Consider the following 12,147-nt stretch of genomic DNA (forward strand, 5'->3'; position numbering starts at 1 on the left):
AGCAGAGTTTACAGGGTGGTTTACAGGAAGGAATAAAAACAAGAATAGTAAAATACATAATGGGGAGATAAAAATAGGAATCACAGTCAAGAAAAAAATTGGTTAAAAGAAGAATAAATAAATACTGTATGTAAGATGGAATGAGATTTAAAAGAAAACAAAACATAAGAAACAACACAAGATTAAAAAAAAAACAATTCCGTAAAAACTAGTCTATAAAAGTAAGAAATTACTTAACAGGCAGTCTAAATTCCTCAAAATCACATTAAGTCTTAAGAATTTGCAGCTAAGCAGCAACAGCGACAACAACAATGGTAATAATCATTAAAAATTAATTCTAGATAGCCTGTCTTTGAGTGTAAACAAAAGATGCTCTTGAAGGGAGTCACCTTACTGTGTCTGGAGAGAAATGAGTGACCATTAGCAAGAGAACAAGACACCTCTTTAGTCTGTGAACATGATAGGATAATCGCTCCTGTCACGTGACTGGACTTCAAACCAGTCACTGTGTGTGGAGCTCCCCGAATTGAATCTCATCAGTCCCATCAATCTTTTGCTTGTGCACACATTCCTGTCTTACCTTACTGTTAGGGATGGCACGGTTTTCTAACCGTAAGCATTTTGGAAGCTATGGTATCACTGTCTAAACAGCCTCAAGTTCGCATGAGACTGCACCTGTCAAAACTTCTCATGAGTGAATTCAACCTCTACCAGGGTTTCATACGCAAGCGGGAAACCCTGTTATATCTCTATTTCACACAAAAGGGGAGCAAAAAGCAAAGAAAATGGATGACAAATCAGAATCGAGTAAAGGAGTTTCCGTAGCCTGCAGAAATGCTAACACAATGCTAACAGCTTCTGTAAAGGCTTCCTCTCTGTAATATGATGTTAGCACAAACTTGAGGCATGACAGAGTCTAAAACTGACATTTTAATAACAAACTCAACTGGACTGTTCTTCTCCCCGCTGGAAAGTTTAACACAAAACAAAAATGGCGCTAGTGGTGACATAGTCTCCTCGTGACTGGTGTCGCTGACTGACATTCTGTAGCCAATGAAAATACAAGTGCGCAAAATGGTGAGTCTACAAAGAAGCCCTTAGTCTTTGATTCTGAGGCACTCACACCAAAACCTGATGTTTCCCGATGATGTTTTAGATAGCTGGAACATTTTCTGCTAGCAAACTCCATTGTAGCTGTGCTGGACATCATCCACATTTGGCCAGTTATCCAGAGGAATAAGACAAATACACCACCAAAGAACAAAATGGGCCCAGAAATGCAGGGAAACATTGCCGATAGCTGTTAGTGATTAAGTGTTTTAGGGTGGATTTTCTGTAATCTCGCGGCCTGGTGTCAGTGTATGCGGTGTCTGATCCCTGGGAAGCTGTAAACCAAGGTTCCCTCAGACTCTCAGCCTCGTGTAAGAGCCGTCATTAGTCAGCCAGCGTTATTACAGAGCAGCACTAACGGGCCCATGGAGAGGTTACTCTATCTCTGTCATCTATCTCTCTTTCTCACACTCACTCACGCACGTATTAAGCAATTATATTGCTTACACCACACAACATTACTAGACCGCCTCGTTCAAAAATGGAACTGACAGCTATGGGCTATGAAGATAGCTGTGGCTGGAGTACCCACTGATCCCTTCACTGCCAGCCAGCCAGACAAAGCCACAGCTGGTGCAGCAACTGTCTGCATCCCCTCCCCTCCAACACACACACGCACACACATACACTCTCTCCGAGCCTGGGTCTTTGAAGTACGGTGTGCCGTCATGTGAATCCATGGATAGCCAGCCATTACAGTTAACCTCACCCATGTTCGTTTGCCTTCTGGCTTCTAACCCCTTTTGTCTTGTTCACACATCAGCCCAAGCCTGAGGCCTCTACAGAGTAGAACGATCCCCTACAACACTGGAAACAGCCTGAACTGTCCTCATACTTTGATTTGAGGACTGATTGAGACATTGAAGCACTAGGCAATTGGCCTGTGGAGTTGCTGTAGCCAGCGAAGTGGTAATGTGATAATCACCAAAAGGCTAATTGATTGTTGTCCCATGGCTGTCCCTGGGACTCAGACAAAATGTTCTGACAAGCGACCAACACTAATTGGACCTCAGTGTCAATTAGATCATTTTCCAGAGGAATGGCAGATTTCCATGTTTTTCTTTTTTTCTCTCACCCTATTTGGTGCTCTAGTCAACTCGGCAATCACCATCACAATTCCTGTTAAGTGCCAAATACCTGTCAGTGCTGGTAAATTGTTACTTTGCACCTCAAAGGTTTGGTTGCTTCTTTATCGTTTCTGTTTGTGTAGTTCGCTGTTTCTTAGACCATGGGTCAGGACAGGACCCAGACTGGGCCACCAATTCTGGTGGGTCCTTAACAGGGTTCAGGCTAAATTTCTCATTTGGGTCTTTGGCTAGACTAGTTTAAGAGTGTGTGATGTAGACAGAACCTCTACTTTCTCCCTCAGTTGGGGATAAGAGTAGGTTGGTTAACTCCTGCCTCTGAGAGGGGGCATACTGCTGTTGTTAGATGAAAACCTACTAACTAAACTACTACTAACTAAATTTTCATGACCATAAGACCTTTGAAATCCAATCAAAACATCTTGTTTAACAAAAAATTTGTATTCCCTAATCTGTAAACAAGACTATGTTTCTAATTCCTGCAAAGCTGTTTTTTAAGATGCAAGGTTTTCATTTGACAGCTGTGATATGGTTGGTAAACCCCCCAGATTAAGTGACTTGAATCAACACAACTCTCTCCAGGAAGCAGACATGTTAGAGGTCAAAGTCAGCCTTCAAAAACAAGCCCCCATATAGCCAGGAAGAAAATCACTTAAGATCCCTCATCAAACAAAGGCAGAATTCTTGGGATCAGGTTTGGCTTTCTGGAATAGTCCGGGAGATATCCATGGCAGGTCAAGGCCACCCTTCTGGTCCCACTGGGGATTTGCGATTTGTATGCGTGGTGTGCTGATTAGTGTGCACTTGTGTGTGTGCAGCATGCATGTGTGCGTCTACATGTTTGCCTATCTGTGTATGCATTAGGGCTCAACCAATATGGGTTTTTGAAGTCACTGATATTTTGTGCCGATATTCAATATCAAAGAAAATAAAATTCAGGACGGAGTCTCCATCATATTGGAAATGGACGACCCTGACTGCTTGATATCTGATATTTCATTAAAGGCCAATATAACCCTAACCCTATGTGTGTATGTACACCAGAGGCATGCATTGGTAAGTTGCATATTAAGTATGCCCATACATGTCTGGTCACCCTCATGGCCATGTGGGCTGGTGCTGGCTTACATTTTGTGTCTTTTGTATAGACTGTAGTGTTTGTGTAACTTTCAGTGTTTGTATGGAGGGGCCAACAGTGAGCCACTAGCCAGAAATCCTGGGAGGTAAAGGGAGGGGTCGTGGTCTGGCCAAGGAGAGATCATGCTGATTGGCAGGCTTTGTTTTGCTGAATGAAGTTTGCTTGACCTACAGACCTGCAGCTGTCACAGGGGTAGAGGCGGTGTGGAGGAGGGGGCCAATCAGATTAATGTAATGGTGCGAAATTGGAAAGGCTAACAGCGTCGCCGTTTGATCCCAACAGATGGTCACCATGGACATTATCCATCCTCTCAAGGGACCCTGCATTGAGAAAGCCAGGGTGTAACTGTTGCATGCTCACAGTTTGTAGCAGCATTAGCAGTGTTGTAAACCGTAGCCTAGACATGAATCACTATCAAAAGAAGTGATGTACTACACCTGTAGAAAGACTCTTTTACACATAGGTTGTCATGGCTAATTATTAAATACGGTGGCCTGTAACTGACATAAATAATAATGTCACATTTTCAAAACGCTAGCTAATTAGAACAGAGATCCAGCAGAAACGTCTATTGAAGAGGTAGTATATCACCATTCAATATACTGTAATACTGCTTTGTCATCAAAGTGACTTTTGAAAGCCAGAAATCTCAGCACCTAGTAAAGAAATCGTTGAGTCATTAGCTGCATTTACATGGAGCCTTTTATTCCACTAATAATCAGAATAATAGCTCAATCATAATAAATCAGCCCATTCCGAATTAAACTTCATTCTGTTTGAGAGGGGTGGTATAAACCTTTTATAATCTTTTAATATCTATGCTCTTTCTGCGCATACTCGCCCATTTCAGGCAAGTGACATCAGTGACGTTTACTAGTTTCTGGGAGAATCTGAATCACGACGGGTGCCAAACAAAACTGGGAAACATTCAGAATGCGATACTACTTGCACTATACAGGACCTGATATGCTACCATCCATTACTGTTTGACTCTGAGGAGTTTGATTCTGAGCGTTGAAACGTCAGTCCCTAGACAGACTTTCACCTGCACCTTTGAACCATCTCAAGCTCCTACATGCTAATGCTCGAAACCAAACACATTTTTGAAGAACTGCTCCCAGTATTCTATCTACATGTTTAATGCTAAGTTTTGTTCATTGCATGTGATTCATTTGTCTTTCCCCAGCCACTCCATTCCCTGGTGGATTCAAGTGCTTCACCTGTGAAGATGCAACAGACAACTTTGAGTGCAATCGCTGGGCACCAGACCTGTACTGCCCACGAGGTAAGACTATCCTGGCAAGATAAATCCATATAGAGATTGCTGACAATTATGGGGTTAAGTCTAGAGTTTTCTTTCATCTATTTCTGTGAAGTAATGCCATTGGCTTACGTGCATTTTCTGTTACCTACTCATGTTTAATAATGTCAATACATGCATTCTCTGTTCTTCCTCACCTCCCAAAAGCTTGTCTCTGTATTTAGATTTGGCATTCTTGCTTTCAGGGAGGTTGTAAATTATTGCACTGTTTGTTCTTCAGAGGCCTCTGTACCTGTGCATTACTGAACATATTTCACTAGCTGTGGACATATTTAGGTCATAAATAGTTGCCCTGTTAAAATTAACTAGCCCTCCTTGACCGCTGCTGGACAGATTTACAGTACTCTCTTAATGACTAAGTATTTCTATGCCTAGCTCATAAAATGTACATTCTTTGTTTGAAAAACTCTGTCTTAGATTGAGATACAGAGCCTAACCAAAATCCTGTGGAATGCATTTTGTAATGTGGTGCGATCTGCAGTACCCTCAGGTTTCAGTGGTTTGCAGCATGACAAAAGTGACATTCAAGGCATGGACATGGAGCTTTTTTGATATTATATAGCAAAGAACAACTCAATCCAACTCAAATCCTTTGAGACTTTGCAAAAGAATAACATTCTCTCTCACTCTCATAAAGGTAGTATTACAGCCGCTGTGGTTATTTGTGACAATGTTTGTGACTGACTTTTCATTTGTTCTTCAGAGGCCAGATATTGCTACACACGCCACAAGATGAATGTGGAGGGAGACAGTGTCTCAGTGACAAAACGCTGTGTGGCCCTGGAGGACTGTCTTTCCACGGGATGCACCGAAATGGATCATGAAGGAAACAAGGTGAGAATTATCTTTACTGGCCAAGAATATTACATGTGTGAGGGAGTTGGCTTGGTGTATTTTTACACCCATAGTTACATTGGGTAACACAAGACCTCATACATTACACAAAATTCATAGCTGGACAGGACCTCACATAAAGTGCAAGAAGGAGAAGTGGTCAGGTACTAGTACAATGATTAAGGATGTAGTTCACAGCATACAAATCAACATAGAGACAAACACACTGTTATCAGTGTAGTACTACAGTTCAATGAGAGTGTCAATAGCAACCTCACCTAATGTTACGAATGTTACAGTGAAATGGGTCAGAGGTATAGATCCAGTACATGCATAAAGCTTTAGTATAGGCTTACAGGTAGCATACAGTTGGATAGTATAACATAACAAAAAGTCAGTTTGGCCATTGTAATGTGTTAGTAGACTGGTTGGAGGTCAAACTACTTAGTTGTGGCCTGAGTTTCCCTAAAGGTGATCATGTTCCCAAATATTCTGGAGAGAAAAGAACATCTTTATTCCACAGGCTTATATAGAACAGAGGTGATCTTGGTGCTAAGTTATAGTGTTTCCCTTATATTCACTCAACAGCTGCCAGAGAGGAGCTGTCAGAATTTGAATCTGCCACTGCTGCTAAAATAAATAAGAAAATATAATTCAAGGAGCATTACACAATCTATGACCTCAATAGGACTAGTAGGAATTGCAGCACACCAGACCTTACCAGCACACATCTATTGTAGCCGTACTGACCAAATGATGGATAGAGTACAGTACACTAAAGCAGTGAAAGAAAGTATGTTATAGGTTGAGGATCCTTCCCAGTCCCAGTCAGCACCACTTAACTGGGTTGTGTAGTTAATCCGGAGATCATCCAAAGTGCTCAGTGTAGATAAGACGTAGACTGGAGTTTAATAGGCCTCTCCCTGGGCACTGTCACTCTAATCCCTGCTGAAAGATGTGTGTTTCTTCTCTACATCGGAAGTCTGTCTTACAGAGACAGGGAGGAAATTGGAGGTGAAGAACATAGAATAGGGGAGCTTAGGGAAAAAAAATCTTAGAATCGCCTTTATTTGCCAAGTAGGACTAATTGGACTTGCTTAACAACACATTACAAAGACAAGATCCATAGTTGGACAGGACCTCACATGCAGCCCAGTGGATAAACACTAGCGCTTTTAAAGGAAAAATTTGGATAGCATCATGACATACAGTATATGACCTCTTCACAAGATGTTTCTGTTGAATCTGTGCTCTAATTAGCTACCCCTCTCTATTGTGAAAATGTGACTTTATTATTTGTGTGAATTACAGACCACTGTAGTTCAAGGGGATGGGAGAGGTTTGAGAGTTGGGGAGCTGTAGCAGATTTTAGAAATAATCTCATTGGTTAAATTAAACCTCAATGGGAAGTGGTAAAAAACACAGTTTTTCTGGCTAACTAACGTTTGTACTGAAGCCCAGTCAAAAAGGCAATGCTAAGAGAAGAGGTAGCCTAGCACTCGGCCATACTAGGTTAGCTAGCCTAGCTAAATTCAAACTAACCATACTAGCTATCTACATTTGCTATATTAACTAGCCTGCTGACCTTCCGAGATCATGAATATCATGGTCTATCATGGCCAATATCTAGCCTGGTAAGACCATCCTGATCACGTGACCTCACATTCTGTTTCGCTCCACGGATCAGTCTGGACTTCTAGCCGCCCACATCGATTTCCTGAAATTACAATGTAACCGGGCCAATCAGGGACTGCGTCGTAGTTGATGACGTGAAATACAGGCCGCTGCTGGCAAAACAGTAATGGCGTCTCCCGAAGCAACGAGTAACGTTAACGTTAGTAGAGTAAACACAGCCATAAGTGCAGTTATTGCAGAAATAGACTCAATAACAACAATTAAACAAGAACAAGAGTATGCACTAGCAGAGTTTCTCGGCGGAAAAGACGTTTTTGCCATTCTTCCGACTTGAATTTGGATTCGCTGATTGGCTGAAGGAGTTTGTCTGTCAAGGCAAGTACTCCCGCCCACTGAAATCGATGTGGGCGGCTAGAAGTCCAGACTGATCCGTGGAGCGAAACAGAATGTGAGGTCACGTGATCAGGATGGTCTTACCAGGCTAGTCAATATCATGGTCTTGAATGAATGAAAAGAAGAAACATTGCCATTTATATTTAGGGGTCCCAGCACCGAAGGTGCTGGAACCCTATTGTATTTGTAAGGATTCTTCTTATTATTTTTCTCCGCTAAAAGTATGTGCAGCTCAGAAACCGTAAGTCCCAGAGCAAGCACATTTGGCAGGTGGGTTCCTATGGCCCCCTGCTACTCAGGCAAGGCCAGTCACCCATGTCGACCAGATGGTGGCACTGTAACAAGCAACTTTACATTTTGGCCTATAACTTCTGAATCGTAGGTTGTAGAATCAAAATTCCTTGGGTCATTCCGCATCTATCTGCATAGGCCATGCCCATTTCCGTCTGACTAGATTTTCCGCCATTTTGAATTTTGTCCGAAACTCTTTTTTCGCTACTCCTCCTAGGCCGTTCATCCGATTCACACGAAACTTGTGTGTGCAGAATCTTGGGACCATCCTCTTTCAAATTTGCGTAAAGGTTATTGAAAGGTCAAATGGTTTGGCTTTTATCGACCAATAAACTTTTAACGAAACACACCATAACACTAAATTGCCCATAACTCATTATCCATTCATCTAATTAAGCCAAAATTTGTAACACATGTTGAGAAGTGTTGCTTGAGCATGCCCCCAAAAGCATTTGGAGTTTCATCACTAGTGGGCGCTATAAATGCAAAAAGTTTATATCTCGTAATCAGCTACATGGATTCGTACAAAATTTGGTTTGCACCATCTAGGGTCATGATTCAGTCGATGCATAAAATTTGGTAATGATTGATTAAAGTGGTCGTGGCTTATTACAACAAATCTAAATTTCTAGACATTTCACATTCCAAAATTTAAAAAATCTAAATAAATCACCCGTACGTCCTACAGAGCTGACATTTTTTCAGCACATCCACTTAATTGTGACAAACGTTTGCCTCACTGCAACCTATGGTCAATTCAAAAGTCCGTCACTCTATATTTTTCAAAATATGCAAAATCAATTAACATCTATATCTCCACAAGTCTTCATTCATATGCTACCAAAATTGACACAGACATTCTCTAGATGGTAGATATCAAGTGTGTCAAAGGGTGTTCAGATCGGTCAAACTGTGAGTCCGCAGTGATATACAAAATATATACGATGTATTGCACATGTTAATTGTATGGTGAGGTGGGAGATGTTGGTGTTGCAGGAACAACAGTGCATTTGTGTGTGTGTGTGTGTGCGTGCGTGCGCGCGTGTGTGTGTGTGTGTTTGATCTTCACAACATGTCAGTTTTTGTGTGTCTTTCTACCTTCTGTAATGTTTTGTCTATCTGTCTGTCTGTGCTTGGACCCCTCAATCGCCGCTTGCGGCTATATTTTTTATTTATATTTTGAGTTCCTTCTTTGCCTTTCCAGTTTGCCAGTTAGCTAACTTGCACTCTGAAAAACTGTGGTTCTCTTTGGTTCTCTGACAGCAATGAATCAATTCAACCCCAGCTCATTTGATTCACTCCCACCCCCTGCTCCAACATGATGAACGAAGGCTGAACGATACAGCAAGTCGAGCTACTAACTCTTACACTAGCAACTGAACTGCTGAACCAACTGACCGAACACTGTACTGTTTCTTTCATTCAGTCTGAGCAACTGAACGGTTTGTTCAGTTAAGATGTCAATTCGGCAACTGAGCTACTGACCCATACACTAGAAACTGAACTGTTGGACGAACTGAATGAATTGTACAGCTGCTCTTCCGCCTTGAAGTATTTTGTTGTTTGGGTGTCATGTAAAGACAACAATGAATGAATGAACAAGGAAGTTTGAGAATCTGTGAGTTTGTTGCATCTTAGGTTGATTAAGCCCATTTTAGAGAGTAGCCAGCCAGCACTGAAGTCATTAGGTAGGCCGCTAACTGTCTTTGTCCTGAATGCTTATGTGTTTTGTGACTCGCTTAGGCAGTCCAACCACAGACCACTGAACCATTCACTAAAGTATTGTTCAAATGAACGACTGATTCATGAATTGATCCATCACTAGTGTTGTGGCAATTCCTATTGTTCTGATACAGGTTATAAATTACTAAATACCCCTTTAATTGTTTTTAATGCTTACTCTTTTTGTCAAGGTGTGCACAGCCTGCTGCGAGGGGAACATCTGTAACCTTCCGCTGCCGTGCAATGAAACAGACGCCATCTTCGCCACCACCTCCCCTCTCAGTGGCACTGGACAATTTTCAAAAAGCTACGCACTGACTTTCTGCCTTCTCATGCTCACCTTTCTCATCTCAAGTGGTGTTTGAAAAGTGGAGAGACAATCAAAGTTAGATATTGGACGTGGGAACCAAGGAACCTGTAAATCAGTGGACCTGCTCAACTCTTCCTGGCTGGATTCCACACTGGCATAATGGAATTTGGCCTGTTTCTCTAAAGGGATTCAAGAACTGTGACAACCCTTCAACTTTAAGTAGGTTATCAAGAGAATGAGCACTAAGCACTGCACAGTGGTACTCACTTTGAAAACACTGGCATTATCACTGTTGATCTTGAAGGATAAAACACCATAACAATGACTGTATAATGTTACATCACTCTGCTCAGTCCCTCTAGGCTGACTGAGGGAAAAGCTGTAAACATAGAAATTTGTCTCGCCAAGTTGGGACTTGTCAGTCTGTGGGCTTCAGCATTTTAGAGTGGTAAAGAAAGAAGTGAAGAACATTGCCCTAGCCAGTGTAGGGATTTGTGTCTGGTTTAAATTTAGGATTTTTTAAGTTTAGGATTTGATGTTACATTTGCGAGTCAATATTCCATGTTCTATGTTGTTGAACACATATGTAAATATACATAGTATTTATTTTTATATCAAAAGTGGACTAGAAAAGTGGACATGTGTGAAATGTTACCTGTAGTTTACAGCATGGATCTGAAGTGTGAAACTCAAGAAGAGAAGATTTCAAGAAGAGGTGTTTTTCATGAAGAGAGTTTATTGGTTGGTATGGCAACAAGACACCTGTGAGAACCAATACCCAGGTGTAATTTGAGAAATTATTTAAAATATCAATAACATAATTAACAAATACATCTAATTCTTTTTCATTTATCTTGATGTTTAGAATTATCCTTGGCATTTATGTCAGTCCAGTTAAACTAATTAGAGGGATCTGACCAGAGATGCCAAGCCAGTACTTTGAGAAACTTGATACATAAAGGCATATCTGTTTTCCAGTTTGAACATACAACTGTTTTGTTTCTTTCCTTTTCTGACTGATGTGGAAAGTATGTCTATCACCATGGAAACGGAAGCTTGGCATGGATCTTGACTCTTTGTATGAGGTGGTGGAACACAGTGTTTGGGATTTATTTCTTTGAAAAACGAAAATAGTTCAAAGGAAAGTACAGAGATATTTTTATTATTTTCCAGGGATGCAAAATAGACTCGACTTTCCATACAGTAGGCTGCCCCATATCTGAGCACAGCAATATCTTTAGTCTGTTGTGTTGGAATTTATTTTTATGGAATGAAAACATGAGGGCTTCCTACAGCACACTAAATTTAGTGAGAGGCACCAAAAGTTAAACCTGTGGATGCGCATAAATAGTTACTGACATACACACCATACAAGCCTTTTCCTCCCACCATTTAAAGGAAAAATCCCCCCCACTTTTTCACCCCGCATTTCTGGGTCCATTTTCTTGTTTGGTAGTGTATTTTTCTTATTCCCATGGATAACTGGCCAAACATAGACAATGTGACATGACATTGACGTATTTCCAGCTACAATGGACTTGGCAGAAAACTTTTCAGCGTTCGAAAACAACAGTAGACGTCAAGTTTTGGTGTCAGTCCCTCAAAATCAAAGAGGGAGGGCTTCTTTGTAGAGCCGCCATTTTGCACCCTTCAACAATCAGAGAAATCCATCGTAGAAGAGAGAGACCAATTACTCCACCCACAGTAGCCTCAATAGACCAGAATGCAATGCAGCTATAAGACATGGTGCGTTTTGCTAGCTAGATATATTTATATGCCCATACGCCCACCTTTGACTGAAAACAACAAGTTCATGCCCCTTCTCTGGGGTTTATTGAAAGGCATTCTGGGAAACGTAGGAAATCACTAACTGAATTAGAAGTAGAGTTGAACATCGCAGATTCAACATATTTAACAGGATAAGAGTATCCAAGGGGGGATATTTTTCCTTTAAACCTTTTTTCCGCTGCTGTGCCTCGGTTCTCTGGTGTTTGCATTGTCTATGACACGTTTTTCATCCATCACTCGGTGTTTGGCAGCGGGGCCAGGGAGAAAGTGCAGCGTTTGCAATTACAGTGTTATTGTTCTCAAGGCTTTAGGATTTACTTAGGCTGGTGGCCCGAGACACAGAGGAGACTGGTCACTTCCCTTCTCTCGCTCTCTGTCTCCGTCTGCATCTCTCTTTCGTTCTTGTCTCACTCTTTTTCACCAGGACTCCAGCCAAAGGCCAGGAGGAAAACAGTTCATCAGTATGATTTACAGAGACAAATTGCTTTACCCATGTGCAGTTTGCTCCGTCAACAGTTGT

At 41.5% G+C, this 12,147-nt stretch overlaps 1 protein-coding gene across 1 annotated transcript in view; it reads left to right on the forward strand.

Moving 5' to 3' along the window:
• The window catches only part of lypd6 (LY6/PLAUR domain containing 6), a 33,408-nt gene extending 22,383 nt beyond the window's left edge, over positions 1-11,025 (forward strand). The window contains exons 3-5 of the mRNA XM_071912621.2: positions 4,520-4,618; positions 5,358-5,488; positions 9,721-11,025. Of these exons, the coding sequence (XP_071768722.1) occupies positions 4,520-4,618; positions 5,358-5,488; positions 9,721-9,894 (404 nt within the window). The 3' untranslated portion in view covers positions 9,895-11,025. The remainder of the gene's footprint in view (positions 1-4,519; positions 4,619-5,357; positions 5,489-9,720) is intronic.
• Positions 11,026-12,147: the final 1,122 nt, after the last annotated feature.

The sequence above is a fragment of the Centroberyx gerrardi genome, chromosome 10 (assembly GCF_048128805.1).
Source record: "Centroberyx gerrardi isolate f3 chromosome 10, fCenGer3.hap1.cur.20231027, whole genome shotgun sequence".
Lineage (NCBI taxonomy): Eukaryota > Metazoa > Chordata > Actinopteri > Beryciformes > Berycidae > Centroberyx > Centroberyx gerrardi.